General features: G+C 38.3%; 1 protein-coding gene across 1 annotated transcript in view; it reads right to left on the bottom strand.

Moving 5' to 3' along the window:
• Positions 1–220: 220 nt before the first annotated feature.
• The window catches only part of rassf5 (Ras association domain family member 5), a 67,100-nt gene continuing 46,944 nt past the window's right edge, over positions 221–20,376 (bottom strand). Inside the window, exons 3-6 of the mRNA XM_036559457.1 lie at positions 5,771–5,881; positions 4,924–5,206; positions 4,607–4,722; positions 221–3,352 (exon numbers count right to left, since the gene is read on the bottom strand). Coding sequence (XP_036415350.1) covers positions 3,200–3,352; positions 4,607–4,722; positions 4,924–5,206; positions 5,771–5,881 — 663 coding nt within the window. The 3' untranslated portion in view covers positions 221–3,199. The remainder of the gene's footprint in view (positions 3,353–4,606; positions 4,723–4,923; positions 5,207–5,770; positions 5,882–20,376) is intronic.

Genomic DNA, 20,376 nt, shown 5'->3' with positions numbered 1-20,376 from the left:
CAAATTAAACCACTCTAAGTCATTTTAAGTATTGTATTACACAGAAATGTAAAAAAAATCAGCAGAATTTCCCTTCATAGAGATGTTTTCTACTTATTTAGTATTGTGTTGATATATTGATTAGAAGATTTTGGTGTCTTCAGTAAAAGAGAGCAAACCCAGTGTGACTTCTCTGTTTGCTAAACATGGATGGTTAAACATCAAAAAGACTGGGGCAGATGAAAGGATTACCGTTTTTATTTACCATTCTTCAGTATCTTTACAGCTTTAGAGATGCTATACATATTTAAACTCTCAAAACAAAAGATTGCCAGACAGCATTGATTTGTCCACAACCCCAAATGTACACACACAGAGAAAACTTAAAATAAGTTAAACACAACATACACACAGTCACTCTCTCTCTTATACGTTTATCCTCAGAGTCCCACAGGGACCTGAGAGTTCTGCCACGTTTAAAAGCACCAGGTTCCTGCCTTCATGCTTCTAGTAATCTAGTCTCTTGATATGTGGTGCTACTGGGGTAGACATACACAGCATATGCATACACATTCAGGTCAGGCTACACGCAGACAGAAGGCACTGCCAGCAGGAACATGGCCGTAAAAGAGCAGCGGCCCGAGCACACGCAACAAGATCTCTCTTTCGTTCTTCTCATGGCTGGGCGTTACACCTCTCGTCCACAAGGAGGCACATCCACACTGATAGGGTAGCAAAGGGCCAAAGAGTGGTGTGGATAATGGAGTGGTCAGGGCAAAAAGGGACCCTGAAAAATGACTCTCCTGGCCATCATTTCTTGTCAAGCTTATGCAGTAAAAGCCAGTGTTAAATTAACTCTTACAGTGTTGATTTGAGGCCGGGTAAAGGAATACTGTAGTAATTTTTTCAACCTTATCTCTACCTGCCACATCTGCATCATATGTTTCAGTTTCAGTTGTACTTAGAAAAGAACAGAAAAGCAGTTAACTCAAAGCAGACTCATAACAGAAGTCCATGGGCAGCCACTTCAGCTGCTTTTATGCTTTTAGTTTCATGTTCTTTTAATTAGTAAAGGAATCACGTTGAGATTATCGTCTGTGGTAATCGAGCGTATGCTACAAAAGCAGCAGACAGAGAATAGGTTGAAAAACACTGGAGTATTCCTTTAATTCAACCCAGGCGATTGTACTGTATAACAAAAACCTCAGCCTTGCCCAAAGCCTCTTCTCGACATTTGACGTGATGATATTCCCACTAGACCCTCAGCCTGTTTGGATTGTCCCTGGCTTCCGATGAGCCTCATGTGCTTCTGCAGTGGGTTAAAGAAGGATAAATCACAGGCTGTGGGTGTCATGGGTGTCATTATCAGGTTGTACAGTTCATACTGTTAGCCCATCTCCTTTCTGTGCTTTCCGTATGACTATAGACGTGGCGATGAAACTACAGTGTTGCAGACAGAATGAAATCACACATCCTCTGCTGCACATACTCAGTGCTTAAGTAGCATACACACATTAAAGCAACATGAATACATTTTTTTCCCAAACAGAAAAAGGGGAAAGCACAAAGCATCTCATGCCCTCATCACAGAATAGTCAGGATTACTATATACTGGCTGACCACTTGGTGGCCTATGTTGGTGTGCAAAATCATAGAAGTCTATAATCTACAATACACACGATTTATATCATCAGACATATCCCCTATTTACTCAATAAAGTAACATTAAAAAAATACTAGGGGTATATGTCCTGATTAACTTTGGTGTAATATCCACTATGGTGTTTCTCAGCTTATGAAAGACAGTCCACAGCCTCTGTCTGCCCAAGCAAGCTTGTATTTCACAATTCTCCCACAGCTGGAGCTCTGATCTAGGATCAGATGACGTGCAGAACACTAATGTTCTGTATTTCTATATAATTGAGTTACTGTGTGTCCTACCTTGAGGTCATCTGCGAATTAGACTGCTCAGCCCTCAGACCTGTCGCTATCATTTTCTCTGTTAGTAAATTACTTTTTATTATTAGCACTATGATTTCATTATACAACAGACGAGTGGCAGGTCAGTGTAGAGGCTGGGTGCTTCCATACGCTTTCATACCACACCAGAACAGACAAAACATTCCCTTTCTTTGACTAATCTCTGACACTAAATGCTCTTTTGTAACAGTCTACACGAATGCTAATAGCCATTTCACATTTCTGTAGGGTTCAAAAAAACGTCTGCGTCAGGACATGCTTATAATACATTAGGCTGGAAAAAGCATCCCAGATCTTTTCAAATGTACGCATGCATGTATATGGATGATATACAGTGGTGGGTGCTGACACTCATCTATCAAACCTCTAATGAGAGTTTAACACGTAGCCTACAGTTGCTTACTAAAAGCCACATCATAATTTTGCTAAGGAAGAGTATCTATTGATTTTGGATGGTGTATGATCGTAACAGAGGAAGCTGTTGCCAAATGGCATATTGATTTTGCGTAGGAGGGTGAGAAGTCAGCTGAGATACAGTACATTATTCTCAATGTTATTAGTAAAGAGGTTCCCAGGAATATAGATTATGCAGTCAAATGCAAGTGAGTGAATGAAGAGAGAGTACTGATTTTTTTTTTTTTGTTTTTGTTTTTTACAATTAGTTTAACCAGCATGTGATCTACGGGTTCGACCTGGATTTACCTCAAGCTTTTATGTCAGATTTTCGTAATTAACTTAGGCTCTTCACAGCCTAAAAGGGATGAGCACCCACCTCTTTTCTACCTCTCCTGGATAAAGATAGCGTGAGACGCTATAGCGCAGAGACCAAAAGCGAAAGTCATGCCTTAAGTAACACTTGCAGTAGCAGCAATAGCAGCAGCATTGTAAAAGAAACGTGAACAGACCCGAGCTGACTCAAAAACAAAGGAAAAAAAAATCCCGTTCAAACATCTAAACCAAGTCAGTCAGAAACACACTCCGTTCACCAGTGAGCCTTTTGTTTTGATTTGTTTCCCCTCACTCTGTTTGTCCTGTCCCCCACTTCACCCACCACCTGAGTCCTCTCTGTAAGGTTCAGAGTTCGTGATGGGGGTGTGCAGAGGCGTGCTGAGGGCCTTTGGAGAGTCCTGAGTGGAGAGGTTTGAGAGTTTGTTGATGGGTTTCAAGAGTCTGTGGGTAGGGCTCAAGGTCGGCCGTGCACCGGGCTCAGTGAACTGAGGGGCGCGGAAGGACCGCAGCTCTAGCCGGGGTTGTTCTGGACCTCCTGTAGAGCCTCTACGAGCTTCTTTTTGTAGGCTTCGTAGCGCATCTTTACCTGCTTCATCCGCTCACTCTCCTCTTTGTTCAGGATGGTAAGGAAGTTCTGCAGCTCGGGAACTGAGAACGCATGCCACTAAATGACAAAGAGAGAGATTCATTAAAGCAGCCGAATAACCAGTTTTTCAGACAAGGGATATCTGACTTTAGCAAAAAGCAAACTGAAGGAAGCTAATTAAACTCTTGGGGATGCATGTACAAAATATCTTATTGTGATTGAGATATGCCTTCTAATCAGTGGTGGTTGCATTTCAGCTGGGGGGGGGCACTGCTTATATCACCTGACTGACTATGTTATGTACATACTTCGAGCACTTCAAATGACTATAATTACATTAAACAACCATGCTGAACTATTAATCTCCATCACCAGAAATATTCACAATTTAATGCACCATCATAATAGTGTTGTAACTGCCTTCTTTATTAACTTCATATTAGTTTTTCTGTAAAACTGTTCATCAGCCTCAGCAATACAAATGACAGGTAATGACAGAAAACAATGGCCATATTGGCAATGGCTGTGTTGCTTCCAGTCATACAAGACCAGGCTCCCATCTCTTTGAATAGGGAGAGAAATCCAAAACTCGCAGCTCATTAATGTTAAACACATTTAAAATTAGTGGTAAAATCAGACCAAACAGCAAATATTGTTTGTCGTTTTGGGTTCAAATAGGACATTTTTTCATCTCCTGGTATTACACATTCACATGTCAGCTTGCTGATAAAAGAGAATTTTTTTTTTTGAAAGGCTAAACTTTCCATAATAGAGCTGCCATCTTGAGTGGTATATCATTCATTATTCAAGCAGTGAGCTGTCTTCTCTTATTATTGTATCTCTGCTTCAGCCATGCCACAGTATAGCGATGGAACATATTTACTAGAAAGATGAATTCAGTAAAGTTTCTGTTTAGCCAAAACAACCCACAGCTACATCCATTTTATCCTAACCAAGTGATCCTTCACACAAACACAACAATATTTTATTCATTTGAAACTTATAAAATACTTTTACACACATTTACTAGAGTTTAGCACTCTTATTAGGTCAAATTGGATTTTTGCATGTTCTGTAACGCTTGTCCAGCCACACAACAGCTACAAAAGGATGCATTTGGGGGCAGAGCATAGTTAGGTTAATTAGTCACTAAAGTAGTATACATAAAATAATTTTTGTTAGTGTGCTTATTTGCATATTGCGGTCTGTGATATCACTGGCGTAGAAGCCAGGATGGGCATTAGTGAACAAACAATATATTTAGCGACTCTAACGTACTGTTTTCATGGTTTTTGTATGATTTTATTGTGCAGGCACTGCTAAATAACTCACCTCCACTTCCCCAGTCTCATTTTCCTTTAGTACAAATGAAAGGTTCTCCAGATCAGGGCCAGCCAGCAGGCGCAGATACAGGGGGTGCTCAGAACCTTCCAGCTTCTGGAAGAGATCTTACATAAGCAGGAAACATGTACATTAGCGTTATATTGTATTTCAATCAGCAAACTGAAACAGACAGGCAATATATTAATCACAGAGCGTTTTCAGTTTCATTCTCTGTCACGCTAACAGTGCAATCACATCCACACCCACTTAGTCAGTCTCTCACCCAGACCCTGTCTACACACACTCACACTAGTGCGGCTACTTACCCTGGCCATCCCTGTGTGTCTGCTTGTACAGAGCGAACTTGCGTGGGTTGTCCTGCACCATAAACTTCTTGAGCAGACCCTGGATGACCTCGCTGACTGTGTTGATGCTGCTTACATGAATCTGCTTTACCGTGTCACAGGGCATGTAGAAGGATGTGCGTTTTTCTGGACCGTCTGCAGCCAGACTGCAGCCTGGGCCCTTCCCATCTGGGGACAACACAGTGACCGGCCGCCGCAGCTTCAAGTGAACCTTAATGAAGCCTGTGTAAGTGCCATCATCAGCCTGAGGAAGAACAGTGGGAAAGTGCATCAGTGAGCAATATTGATGTAAATATCTGACCTCACAACAATTTATTAAATGACATCTCTTTAGGATATTTTTCAGTGTATCACGAAATCTCAAATTTCATTACAATTTCTTTCAGATCCATTATTTTGGCATGATTTGGTAATAATTTTTAAAAGTACACGCAATGCACAAATGTGACTGGAGGAAGTATTTACGCTGTAATGGAGTATGGATGACAAATACAAAGCACCAAGTTGTTTTTGGATTTTTGTGTTTGAAAAAAGCTATGAATTATGTAAAAACATAAATGAATGAAATAAATGTTCTTGCTATATTGCAAGGCTTCAAAATAGATTTTGGAAGAGACAAACATCATTATAGTGGACAAAACTAAAACAAAAGTTCATAATTATTTTTGAGTTAAGTTAAAAATTGTGCAACAATGTCCAGGGTCACTCAGTAGAACAGAATAGAATTAGATTTGCTTCAGTTCTGATATTATATAAAGGTTTAGATTTGGATTCTGAAATGTTGGCAGGTAGAAAATTGTGTACTCACTAATTTCATTCCATTTTCAGAAACTTTGGAGTTGTACTCCTCTATCTTTGCCTTGATCTCTCCCTCTGAGAGAGACTTTGCGTTCTCCTCCTCATCCTCTTTAGCAGCATTCTGAAAGAGAGAATAAACAAACAAAAGCCTTTACATCAGTTACGAGGCTCATAAACCTTTCCTCTAAATTATCCGAATGCCTCTTAATCCTCCGTGAAAATTTTATCCATGTTTCTTTTCCCTGTCCAGTGCCGGCCCAGACAAGGATGGGTTCACATTTGCTCCTCTTGAGGCAGGGGTGTCTGATATCAGCCCTGGAGGGCCAAAGTTTGGTGATTTTCATGCTCAAGCACATATACTAAACCTGGTAACTAACCGCTGAGTTGAATAAGGTGTGGTGTTGAGCAGGGAAACCACCAAACTGTGCTGGCCTAAGGCACTCCAGCACTGAAAGTGGACACCCTAGCTTAAGGTTTTTTATACATTTTTCCTAACCACCTGGCTAAGTTGATAGGTGTCTAGGATCTATGCAAAATTGCGTTATGAAAAAAAAAAAATACACTGTGCAAACAGAACCAACTCAAAGATGCTGAGGTTAAGTCAGTAACAGGCAGAGCAACTTCTTTGTTTGCGTCAGTGGAGACCAGGTGAGGTTGCACACAGATGTGGTCCAACACCAAGAGCATGCAAATAAAGAAAGGCTCCTTAAGCAGCACAACAGACTGTTTAATGAGTTGCCGACCACAATCTTTATGCTTGTTTACCTCAACAGAGGTAAGAGTATGGACAGAGGTGAACCCTCAGGGCCTTCTAGGCCATCAGAGAAGGCCTAATGATTTCTAGGAACTCAAAAATATACATGTTGGTAATTTATAGTTAATTTTTGTGTCCAATGTATTCTTTTACATTTTTGTAAACACTTCTGGTGGAAAAAAAAATTTTCTTCTCAAAGTCAGTCGAGTTTTCTCATTGGTTAAGCCTTCAGGAGCTGAACTTCCCCACCAGATTAATTACCAATATAATTAGGAAGTGATAGAGGAATCAAATCCAATTGCATTCTTATTTACAATAGTTGGGACTAGTTTTGTGAGAAAAAACATCACTTCATGCTTTCTGGCTGTCACTGAGTGTGAAGTATGAGCGGTAGTCTAACTAGGTTTCAATCAGTTGTGAGAAATGGAAAGCAGCAGCAGCAGCTTTTACTGAAAGACTCGCTGTAAAAATGCAACATATATATTATATTGCACATGATGTCTGTTGCAAGCTTCAACTACACATATGGAATGCCCATATTTGTCCATATTTTTGGCCTGAACTGAAGGCCTAGCTCTCATGGTTTGCCACTGACTATAGACAGCATTAAAGATCAAACAACACAACTTTGCTCAGAGCCTCTGTAACGCAGAGAAACTTGATACTCCTGTCTGAGTGAGTGAGTCTAGTTTCACCTGGAGGGCCCAGAGTCACCTCATTTCTGAGAAGGCTTATCAACTCAAGAGATATTCATCTTATCTGACTATACATTAGCCTAGATAATTATTTAAACATGCTACATATTTGATTACGAAGTTACATAATGAATTACATTTATATTTAATCTGGGCTTCCATTTTTTTCTTGATGTCAACAATGACAAAAATTTTGGCAAATATGTAAGAGATCCACCACCACCATGCAACAATCCACAACCTTAACTATTCCTTAAATTGATATGATTACAAATTATCTCCTATGTTACTTACACAAAAGTGGCATCAGTTAAAAGTATAGGATCCACACTTTTTGGTTTGATGAGCTACACATGAGAAATAGTCAATACAAAATCATAACATTCTTTAGTTATCGCCAGTGAAGGGTTAAACTCCTGACTGTTTGAAAAGTACTGTGTTTTCTTATGTATTTAAAACCCAGAGCAGAAGATCTATGAGTCATTTGATATTATTAATGACCTAACTGTATCTGATCAGACTTTAAACGTATGTCCAAGATGATTTTATATGTTTGATTTTAAACATATGATCCAATATATGATCAAGACATCCTTTAAGGTTCCACAGAGAACAGAAGAATGCTTCTCCAGCTGCTGCAGGCAACAAGACTGATGGAGATTTGTGACAACAGAGGGTGCCAAGATGGCCACAGTTATTTGTACTGTAATAAGAGTCTGGATCATTACATGCACTATGCACTTTCACGATCGAACGCTAGAGATGGCTTTCCCTGCTGGGCCGATTTAACATCACTGCATGGTGTGAGGGCAATGCTTGATTCATGGATGAAAACCTGAAACAGTTTTTACAAAACATCTGTCATTATCTGCTGATGGTTACACCTTGTCCAATCCAATCTATCGATAAAAGTATATTTTTTACCATGTATTTTGATGTTCTCATAAAACACGTCTCTCTTAAATGGTAACTTTATAAAAGAAGTAGAAAACCTTCTTAAGTTTACTGTATGTTAATATAATGAGATCAATTCATTGGTTCATTCATCATACAAATTCACACAATGTAAAAGGCAGCTGATGTTTTCAGTTTAAATAAGAAGAACTGAATGGAAATGAATGAAATACATAGATGAACACAGAAGTACATAACATTATCCATTTGTATTACAATCTAACTGTAACAAGGGCGTGTTTCTCTCCGTGTTCACGCTGCATAAGCTTTATTAGAGCAGTAGTGGGGGTTTTATTAGTCTTAGCAACTATTAAAAGCAGATCAGTGGAACATGAAAGCAGCCTAGGCTGCTGTGTCACAGATGGATCAAGCAGGGCCACATAAGCTGCTTTTATTGATCTAAACCACGACGTGTGTGTGCACACGAACATATGCAAATGACAGTGCTAACCGCAGCTTTCCCTTGAGATTGTCACAGACGTCTCTATTCACGCTGAGCCGCAAGTGTGTATGCTCAGACAAAAAAGCGGCCACAACTGATGAACAATGTACCCACAATCCTTTGCTCCTGCCTAAAACAATGAGCATGTGGAAGTGACACTCTTCATTCAAAATTCATGTGTGGTTAACAAATGGACATCTTGTCAGGATCCCTTATGTGTACTTAAGGTAGAGACGGAAGTAATGACCATGTAATGGACTGACAATAGTTAAGCTAAAAATCAACCAGCATGACAGAAAAATGGACAAAACTACGGACAAAATTCATGCTTCAGTATGGCTGCTACTGCTGTTTTTAGCTATATTATGTACTTTTGTCCAGTTTTATTGATGTGCACAGTGCTAAACATGTAGCTTCTCTTACTTGTTAGCAACAATAGCTTATTAGCTTCAGAGCAAATCTATAAAAGCAGACAAAACTACATGCTACAATATGGCTGCTACTGCTGTTTTTAACTATTTTAGCTAGACATACTTTCATATCTGTCTACTTAATTTTAAAAGAAATATAAACTTGTAGAATTTGATGAAAATTATCACTGAAAAGTAATCCAAATACATAGACTAGTCCAGTTTGGGCTGTTACTCTGATGATGCTGTGTGAAACAAACTATTTTGAGAATAAAAATAGATGTAAAACATTTTAGATTTACATTCAAGCTGAAAAAGCAACAAAAACATGAGTCTCAGGGGTAAACCTTAATACTTGACAGCTATGCACTTTTACCCATTTCTAAAGATTTGCACTGGAGCTATGATGCTAACATAGCAATGAAGTAATCGAAGCTTATAGCCACCTGTGAAGGACTGTGCAAATCCCCCGTATCATACCAGAGACATTGCAAATGGCTTGTTGGTAAAAGTGTACGAGGGAAAAGTCCCCCTTTGTTGTAAAGACTGCATAGCAGCCAGAACAACCTGAAAAAAGCCAAACACTACAGATTATTTGGCACTTTCCATGAACAGAGTTCTGTTTATGTCCCATTACCTTTTTAAAAGCAATAAAGTTACTGTTGTTTTTTATTTCTGTGAAAAGTAAAGGAATCTGTTCTTAAAATAAAATCATTAACATTAGCATTTAAATGATCATAAAACACAAACATTTATTATGGTAATTTTGAGCTATCCCACCTCACTGACATTGAACTTCTCTCTAAAATATATTGACTACAATCTTCCAATAACACCATAATTACAATGTTATTTGGTTCATTTACAAGCAATTTAATCTTAAAAGAATTATTTTAAGTCATTTTAACCTGTGTCCCATATTTTACGTCAAAACCTGTTCTCCCTCGTAAAAAAACTGAACATTCCAGTTATTATGATATATACAGTAATTTTCATTGTCTTCTTGTTTTCTGCAGAATGACTGAGATAAGTATGTATTCTCATTTTATTTTCTCAGTTTACATACAAAAAAACTGATTTGGCTGCAAGGGAAAGCTTGTTACCAAAATTATTGTTATTTCTTGGAGTAAACTACTATGAACTAACTATGAATGCTAGCTTATTTTAAGCTGATTTTGCAAAACTGTTACCCTTTTTTAAACTTTCAATTACTTTTAAATGAAAATATAATGCAAATGGCATGAAACAAATATTTTAATGAAAACATTTTGACCAAAACATTTTTGCAACTTTCCCTTCTGCTCTGTGTTGTACATTTTATGTTTCTTTTTTGCATTAATTTCAGCTTAATGGGGAATATGATCTTTGTCCTCAACGCTGTTACTCACTTCAGCCCTGTTATTCAGTCATTTTAGTCTCAAAACAAAAGAATTCACTTTGATTAATACTTTATCAAAATCACCAAAGAAAAACATAAACAGAAAAAGAGTTCCGAGGCCTAAAATGAACTCTATTCATGGAAAGTGCCATTTATGTTATTTTTGTAAGATTTTATCAGTGATTGCAAATATGTTTTTGAAATGTTAAATGTGTCTATCAGTTTCAGAATTATAGGTCACTCTTCGCTCAAAGAATAATAAGCATAAGCAAGCCTGTATGAGATTACTGATTAAGGTAAGGCCTTTGTTTCCTTGTCTAAAATTACAGAAATCATCAGAGAAGAGCTTTCAGCAGGAGATCTTTCTCCTTCATTTCATTCAGTCTTTTTTCTCTCTCAAGTCTGTTCAATCTCTGTTTCTGTTCTTGGATTTTTCTACCTTTTTCTACCCCCCCCCACTTCCAAAAAGAACATTACATAACACTGCACCTCCTTGTCTCTTTTTAACACGTCAGGCTATGGAACAAGAGGATGGAAAAATAGCAAGCTGTTTGGACATTTAATAATTCCACTTCTGGAATAGAGCACTCATCTGAGGGGGTGTTCTAATGAGGGGTGGGGGGTGTGAGGATTGTAGCTGTCACTGAGCAAGCCTTAGCAACAAAGATTCTGACTAGGATATTTTTAGCTGCTGGCTACATTCTTCGTAATGCACGCAAAGTGTATTTCCTTTTTTTTCTTTGTAGGATGAGGAAAGGAAAAGAATAAGAATGAAAAAAAGCAGGATCATTTATTCATGGGGATCCTCAGGGCATTGGATGTGCTTCGTCTCATTTGAGTGGAGGGAAACCACACACACACACACACACACACACACACACACACACACACAGCCTGAGTACACAGTCAGAGGGAATTCATTTCAACGATTAGCAAAGTGCACAGCAGCTAATGTGCCGAGTAGAGTGATAGAGTCAAGGTTGAGGGGAGAGGGGAAGAGAGAGAGAGAGAGAGAGAGAGAGAGAGCGCAAGAGTGAGAAGAGGTAATGAAAATGTAAACCTCAGCTGCCTTCTTCAGAGTTTGAAACCATGTTCTGATGTGCAGACTTGAAACCATGGGGATACAATCAGGTCTGGCAAACAAATGGTTGATTAAATTTGGATGTGTGTACAGCTGCTGGTGAGATATTTCTTTTCTTATTCTATTTAAATGTAATGATATTATCATATATTTAATGACACAGTAAAGTCCTATTAAAGCTGGATTAGTTTGCCTGGGGCAGGTGCTATAATTTGAGTGATTCCTGATGAGATCTGTTATTTTAATCCATTTTTATGGATTGGATAAGACATTTTTATCCCTTTTCACACGAGCCAAAAAATGCTATTTCTGCCCATTCTGGAGATCCCTCTGGTTTTGCGCTATGCATTCTTCAATCATGATAAAATAAGAAATAAGAAATCATTCAGTCCAATCCTATACTCATACATTCTATTTTAACAGCTTGACTCTACACTTTTGACTTTTTTCTGTTTTAATGTTAAGAAACATCAAAAATGTGGATGATTTATCAGTACTCAAAAACAAAAATGTATCTGCAACCATTACTTTCACCCAATTCAAATCACAAAATATCTCCTCCATTGAAAGTTCAGAATCTGCACTTTCAGTAGAAGTTCAACAGAATACACAAGTGAGAAGTGAATTAATATCAAATTAACCTGTGCTTTGGTGATCTCCAAATAGTAAAATGTCACCAGACCGCAGATATAATTTTCTGTTGTGACAGACTGAGTACATGAAGACTGAAAATGTGTAGTGGTTGGTGCTTGTGTGCTTTTATATGGCACCATACCTCAGTAAATGCAGAGTAAGGCAGAATATTCTTGGAGGGGGAAAACAGGCCTAAATGTCATACTAACATAACTAAACAGCATGAAAATTTTCCCTTTTATTTGGCTGCAAAACCCAAAGCCTGTGCATCCTCCCGTGAACCTTTTGCTGTCTGGCTGAGAGCAAAAGGCTACTGTGGCATGCTAGTCAGTGATCTGTGAAGAAACAGGCGCTCAGATTTGACTCGCTGCTGCTAAGCACTCCCACATGATTTGCATGAACTTGCTTACGTTTCCAACGTCTCAGCACTTTTGAAAATAATGGTTCTTAGCTTGGACATGGTTCTAGGAAAAAACCTTCACCTGGAATAGAACCTTTACACTAAATATATTAAAGATATTTGTACGATACTGAACTCCAACAAAGCTTGAATGAAAAATATAAGACAAACACAAACAGCTTAAAAACCGCTGATCAGACTAATTTGAGAACCGTGTGGGCATGGCTAATTAGCAGTTTGATTGACAGCTCTCTGTCCAACACTCCTAGCCTGCTCTGCCTCTCATATAGAATTACATTTATTTTCTAGCTTTTATGTGAGGGTAACTGGATGAAAAAAGTCATGGACAAACAGATCAGCATTGTGTGAATGAAGGAATGGCTGAAGGAACAATGTATGTGTATGGATAAACGAATGAAAGGGCAACAGGCAGCTTGCTAGCGTTTGGTATGCCAGATTAGCTTTAGCTCGCTAAGTTTCTCTGACTCTGAAACTGTTTTGTGAGGGCGGGGCAAGAGACATCAGCCTTGTGATTGGTTAGGAAATGCTTATGGAGGTGTTACCCACTATAAGGACCTCCCATTTTACACTAAAAGGGAAGAATACTGGTGAAATAAAGCAGCCATTTATTGGACTTTGGGAAGCTACTTCTAAGACATGCTCTGCACATGAATATTTAATTTAATTATTTACAAAATTTACAAAATTAACTTAATTAGAGAGAAAACTTTGATTTAAGTTCAATGGGGCTTTAAACTTTAGTTTTAAGAGTGTACACACCCTTCCAGGCTAAGATGCATGCTAGCAATGATCCACTCTATTTCTAGACTCAGAAGATGGACTGAAACAGGGACATCCTCGTTGTCATCTATGAGCAAAAGACATGAACGTTTCAGATTTCTGCAGCATCCTCTTCCTCCTTTCTCTTATTCACACATTCCAACAATTCTCTCAGGAATTCCTGCATTTGTGAGGGCCCAACACAGCTAAATATACCCACCTCCCACCCTTCCTCTAGCCTGCATGAACCGAAGAAAGTACAGCCGATTAGAACAATGGGGTGGACGAGGTACAGTGGTCCAGCGGCTTCTTAGGTGGCTTTGTTCAGCTGAAAGTACTGAAGGAATAAAAGCTGGGGAGCAAGCCAGGTAAAAATCTGAGTGAAGTTAAGTGAAGCATGGCTCAGTGAATGTGCTAAGCTAGCACCAGCTCCCCCTTTTGGCACAGTTATATTCAGTAGAGCTTGAAATCGTCCAAATCATCAGGACTCGACTATTCCTGGCAAGTTTGGATGTCATTTTTCAAATATTTGTTGAGCTTGAGTCTCACATTTGAGTTTTTGTCATCTGCATCCCACATTTAACAGATTTTGGCCTGCATTTAGCCCTACTTTAGTTTTTCACCTTAGATTTATTAACTTAAAGAATTTGTAATCTGGCACACTGGATATGCTTATGCTGTTGAGGTGAGGTCTACCGTGGCCCTCAAGGCCAGAATGAAATGTAAACTTTATTCAGCCCAAAAGCCTTTGCGATGTTGTTTGAAAGGCACTGATTGATGAATACATTTGTAATCTTTATCTGATAGTGACTATCATCCTATCATTAGGATTGTGGTGTTTTATTCAGGTTTGAGTCAAGTTTGGATTGACCATTTTCATTTACCATATAGTTGTAGTGACTCCATTAATATCCATAAGGCGTTATACTTGAAATGTAGTGACCAGCTCTTGCTGATCAAATACTTATTCATGGTAATTACATGACAAGAAATTAGAATAAATAGATAGATAATTACAGTTTATTATTTAATACATTTGCTATTTTTGTACCATGTCTTGTACTTCTTGTCTTGTTAACTTCTTGTCGGTTTACATTTTGGTGTCTAGTTTATAACAATCTCGAATCTCAAAGATCTACACAGTATAAGTTATCATTGAATAACAATAATTAATATGACAACAGATTCCAAACTCTTGAACAGTGCAGTCAGGTTGCAACAGAATTTTGTCATTAGTCATGGGTTTAAAAAGTTGTGCTGGGCGTCACGTCAGGTCAGAATATCGGGCCCAACTAATGCTTTAGTTGGTATTTCAGAGGCACTTTTACTCTGAATGTTGGATACAAGCCTTTTGAAAATGAAGTGGAAAGCCAGTTGTCTGAAAGGAGTCATCACTGACAAAGTATTGGTACAAGGGAAATATGGTGCAAGAAAGAAAAAGCCACGATGCTGGAGGCAACAAGCTGTTAGTCCACAGTGATGACAGAATGTCAGCGTGGCCACACACACTCATGCACACGCACACACACACACACACACACACACACACACACACACACACACACAAACTAACAAACTGCAGTTCAGGCAATCTCAGTTGTGTGAAGTGCATGAATATGTGTGAACAGGGATGGAAATGGTCAGGTTTTACTGGGAGAAACCTTTTTTTTTGGTGGAGGGTTAAATGGGCTAGACCTGGGGTGCAACACCACTTCAGTTCATGCACGTTTTATAAACAGTTTCAAACAACTATATGCGGAAAGCCCTATGAAAACGATCGCTTAGACATCTAAATTTGTCCCATTGTCTTTACGTTCTAGGCTTGTAATTATACACAAAGTCCAAAACTGGATTTGATACAATACAGTGGTGTCTCAGCACATTGTACGACACAGCAAAAAGAAGTAGTGCCTGAATATGTGCCTGGTATTCATTTTTTGTGTTAATGTTTGCATTATGCATACATGCATGCACACTACTTTTGTATATTAAAATGTAAAAATGGGATTCTACAGAGCTCTTATTACATATACTACACAGATGGTTTGGTTCCGATACAGTCGTATGCAAAAGTTTGGGCACCCCTGGTCAAATTACACTTTTTTGTTGATTTTCTAAGTGAAAATAAATGAACACATCCTCTACAGAGAATACAATTCTGCACATTTTAATGCACAATTACAGTTCGAGGCCTGTTTTATTTATTTATTTTTCAATTTTTAACAACTAAATAAAAATTCAGCACTAAAATATGCAGAAAAAAAAATTCATATATTGTGCCCTATAGAGGATGTAATCATTTTCACTTTTAAATCTATAAAACATGCCATTTGATCTGGGGTATTCAGGGTTATCAGCTGCAACAAATATCTGCATATGCTGCAAAACTGAATGGTATGATGCAAGCACTTCAGTATATGTCTATGTGTATATGTCAGTAAGCGGGTGGGAGTGAATGAGAACAGACTTACGATCAGGGAATGCTCAGTGTGTGTCTGAGTGTGTGTATTAATAATAAACTAAGACTACAGACAGATGTGGTTGAATGGCTGAGCTGTGTTACTTGCCTCATATAGCATCTCTCTTGCTTACAGTATCTTGTGTCACACTATGGAGCTGACCCACTTCTGACACACTCACACACACATCAAGAGAAGCGAACCGTCTAACAAAGATAAGCCTCATCACTAGAGGATGAAAACACTGAGATGTAAAAGTCATGCTTAGCTATTCATGTTTGGTTGCAAAGTTGCAACACACTGAGCTGTGTAAATGTGTCAATACTGCACCTGCAATACTGCACAGGGACGTTTCATGCTATAAGCAGTATAAGCTGTCACTTAGGGTCCCCAAACCACAAGCAGCTTTGTTATTGTTATTACTATGTCAATCATGATTTGGGCAAGAAGTAGCTTGCTTATTTATTTAAATTCATTTATTAGTTATTGTATTTTCTAAACAACTGAGTTGTTTAAAGGTTCTGTTGCCCCTTACAATGTAATATTACACGTGGTATTGTGCAAGTCAGAGACCACACTTCATTTACTTGATTTCCAGTCAAAATAGCCATTAAAAATTATTACATTTTCAGCATCAAGAAAACAGTTACTTTACAGGAGAGGGCAAAATGTTCTTTACACTTCATTTCAGTTCATGCAAAGAGATGTTATTCCAAGCCATGTTGGAGCATTTCTACTGGTCCATTCATCATGAAAAAAATTTCACACAATGTAAAGGACGTCAACTGTGCTCGAATTATGTAAAAAAGTAAAAATAAAAAAATGGAGATACGTGTTTTTCTTTGGACAGTGACGATATATTTAATAAAAAAAAAACACAGAAGCATTTACCCTTCACCTTTTTTGCAGCTTCCATTCTTTTCAGAAAACTTGCTTTCAGTTCTTAAAAAGAAGTTTGCAAGGATATTTTTGAAACCTCCAAAGTTCAGTCTTGGAAGTTTGTTGCATTTTTTGCTAAATAGCACTAAACACACTCAATCATGTTAAGGTCTGGACCGTGGGGTGGTCAGTCCATTGTTCTAAGAACATGAGCAGCTTCTTTGTTTGATTTCTTCTTGATGTTCTTTTCTGAGTAAAAGCTTCGACAGCCACACATCCTTTCAGACCCATATCTGCTTTGTCTTCTCACAGTGGAATCCATGACTGTGGATTCCTTCAGATCTGAAGCAAAAGTGGAGTTTGATTTTCTCCCATCTCTCAGAACTTAAAGCTTTTAAGTGCGGTTTATCTGATGGTGATGGTACTGGTGGTCTACTAGGTCTGAACTTAAAGGCTGTTTTGACTAGAAATTAATTTGAGTGAAGAGTGGTCTCTAACTTTTACACAGTGATATAGTAAATTATTAATGCGTTTACAACAGTAGTTAAACTTTTGTCACTTAAGGGCCCCACAGGTTCAGAATCAGCCATTCTGCACTACTGTTGTCTTACACAGAAGAACTTACACAGAAGTGCATCATGGCCTGTGTCACTTCCTGCACTCTGCAATCTTATCAACATCATTTCCCAGCATGTTCAAAGTAATGACCACTATCCTTCATGAGTTCATAACAGCTAAGTTCCTCTATCAGTTGAAGGCTGTGTCTTACACTCTTGCTTGTTTCTTTGATCTCAGCAGTGAGAGAGCAAAGACATCAAACATAATCTGGATTTCCTGTGCATGTGCAACTGCCTCCCCGCAGCAGGTTAAAGAACGTTCTAGAAACTGCTAAAACTCGTTAAAGGATAACAGGGCCAACAGTAAATATGGGCTGGTGGTGCTCAGCCACATTTTGTTGCAAACAAAACATGCTCCGCCCACAAATGTGTTCGTTCTAAGCTACAGTGAGGTTGGACAAGCTCCCCCATTTAAAATAGTGAGAAACTGTAGTGCATAACTTTTCACCCTTTTTTTACATTTCTGAATAATTAAATTTTTAAGATGCAGAATCATAACTGAGAATGGCCTGAGGTGAAATGGTCTGTCCTAGAGAAATTAGTTTATAGTGGTGGTGATATTAACCAGACCTCCGAAGCTTTTAATGCCTCTAAAAGTCACATCAAAGAAAACTATTATGTGAAATGGACACAAATACATTGCCGATGCCTGCGACAATGTTCTATGGTAGGTTCACGAAAAGCTTTTGACCTTAAAATGTTATAATTTTAAATGTAAATTAAAAAAATAGATTTTAGAATCAATTCATGGTGGAGAGGTACATGCAGGGTGTTGTAATGCAAAATAGGACTCAAAAGATGGACTGTTGGATTTACCCCTATTTTACCACCATAAACATGATATATAAAAACTCAGAAGACGTGTAGATTCACTGGTCATTTTGTATGGTAAATAAAATGGCTATATTTGCACTGTAAACATTGTGACCCCTGGTTCCTATCTCTACCATTGTATAAAAAGGTTATAGTTGGTAAGTTTCTCTACAATACATAATTTCACATAAAAACACTCTAAATGACTTTGTTTACATTTCAGTGATCAAATTATGCAGAAATATTTATATAAAAAAAACAAAAAAGGCATTTCCCTTCAGGGTTTCACTTTAAAATGCTATGCTACCAAGCTGGTGTAGCTAAAAAGTTGGAAATGACAGTGGCATTTCCTCATTCGTTTAGCTTGATCACATTTAAGGAAAAATGACACCTAATCTCTCCTAACAACGTGACCAGCCAAAATATATCATTTGAAATTAATAATACAATATAAATTTGGGTATTAAATAAAATTAGTAGCAAAGATTCTCAATATGTTCAATGATTTGTGCCACCATTCAATGACATTTGTGGGTGGAGCATTCTAGTGTGGAGTACTCATTCCACTGAACATTTAATTATTTCAGATTTAACTGTGATCAGCTTCACTGTTATCTTGAATTTCTGAATCACCACAGTGGCAAAACAACTTAGATCTGTTGTGAGCAGAAGATACAGGATACCTTCATCTACCTGACCTATCCTGTTTCTGCTAATGAGGTCTGTAGCCTAATTGTAGACATCTGAAAAAAATAATAAAATAAATAAAACATATACAGACCAAACCTTCACTAACCTGCATGAGGGCCCCTCAAGGACATTTAACAACAGCTGTTACCCTATTGAAAAACGTCCTTCATTGTCTGAGGCCATAAACAGACTGGAAGTTCCTCAAATCAAAAGCCAATGCTTGTTTCATTATAAAACAAACGTAATAGACGTAAAAGTCACCATGGCGAGAGCTGAGGGCGTAAGTAAAGTCTACAGCGCATAACAAAGGACACCTGTACCACGATCAGACCGAATATCAGGTTACAGCGCTACTTTGCATAAGCAGAGGGAGAAGTGGCCTCTGTATGTTATCGGAGGGGCATCTGTGTCGTCAGCACCTGTCAGGCAGGCCGTCCTTCATCCTGGCGCACGGCCTCTTGGGCTGATTAGGTAACACAATGACCTCCAGTGTCAGTCTCAGGCTTTGACAAAGCTACTCGAACCTTCTCCAGCTGACAGATCGCGGTTCTCGGTCATAGCTGAACCCAAACGGTGCTCTGCTCTGTAAATTTTGATCATTGAGAAGCTAAGTATGAGCAGGTTTAATAGCAGCTAGGTTAACAGAAGAAGTCATATCAGTTTGGTGGACTGGGATATATATGCTCACTGTCCACTTTAGAAACACCTAACTGTAGTCATTCATAATTTATCAGGCACCTTCCACATCAACAGGCCATTTCTGACCACAAGACAATTCTCAATACAGCAGTGACACTGAGCACCAGTAACATAATCAAACATAACATACCTAGTTCAAATATTTAGCTGCTCTTGAACCTGATTACCTCGATAAGGCAAGTTTGGAGTTTGGAGCAAAATTCTGTGGGGTGGTAGATCTTCAGGAGGTTTAAATATCCTAAGGCACAACAATATTGGCCTTTTTTCCATCATTAATATTGGGTGAGTTTGAACATACTCCAAACCCAACAACATACATTCTACAGTCTTTATAATAATTTTCCAATATTCCAATACACTATAAAGACCAAAAGTACAAAGTCCTTGCTTTTAATGTGGGTGCACACATCATTGTCGACTGATGAATTCCAGCGCTGCTCGATCTCTCTCAGCGCTAAACATGCCACTCAGCATTTTGCTATTAGTGTATTTATTTAAACCCAGAATGAGAACGAGATCACAAAAAGCCAAAGTAGGTGACATGGCTTGAAATTACCCTGTGGCACATCTGCTGTGCAGTAGCCTTAAGTGAGTATTTCAGTTTTCTACAGGAATGTACAACAGTCTTAGAGCAGTAAGCATTTATTTGTTAAAAAACATTACCCTTCAAAATCAGAATAAATACAAAAAAAAACAAACACATTGTCTATTATTCATCAAAGTTGCATAAAAATGAGCGCACATTTGAACACCTTTAATGATGTACAAACTACTCGTCATCTGATTCATGAAACTTTCGGAAACTTCGGTGCGTGAAATCAAGCACCAGGCCACTTTATCTCATTTATATATTGTTTACATGAAGCACACCCTAATTCATGCAGATGTTTTGGTAGGGAGCAAATAAAACCACGGCGTTCAGCAGCTAGTGT

The sequence above is a fragment of the Colossoma macropomum genome, unplaced genomic scaffold, assembly GCF_904425465.1.
Source record: "Colossoma macropomum unplaced genomic scaffold, Colossoma_macropomum, whole genome shotgun sequence".
NCBI classification, from domain to species: Eukaryota; Metazoa; Chordata; class Actinopteri; order Characiformes; family Serrasalmidae; genus Colossoma; species Colossoma macropomum.
Note: the sequence above shows the minus strand (reverse complement) of the source record. Positions and strands in the feature narration are given on the sequence as shown.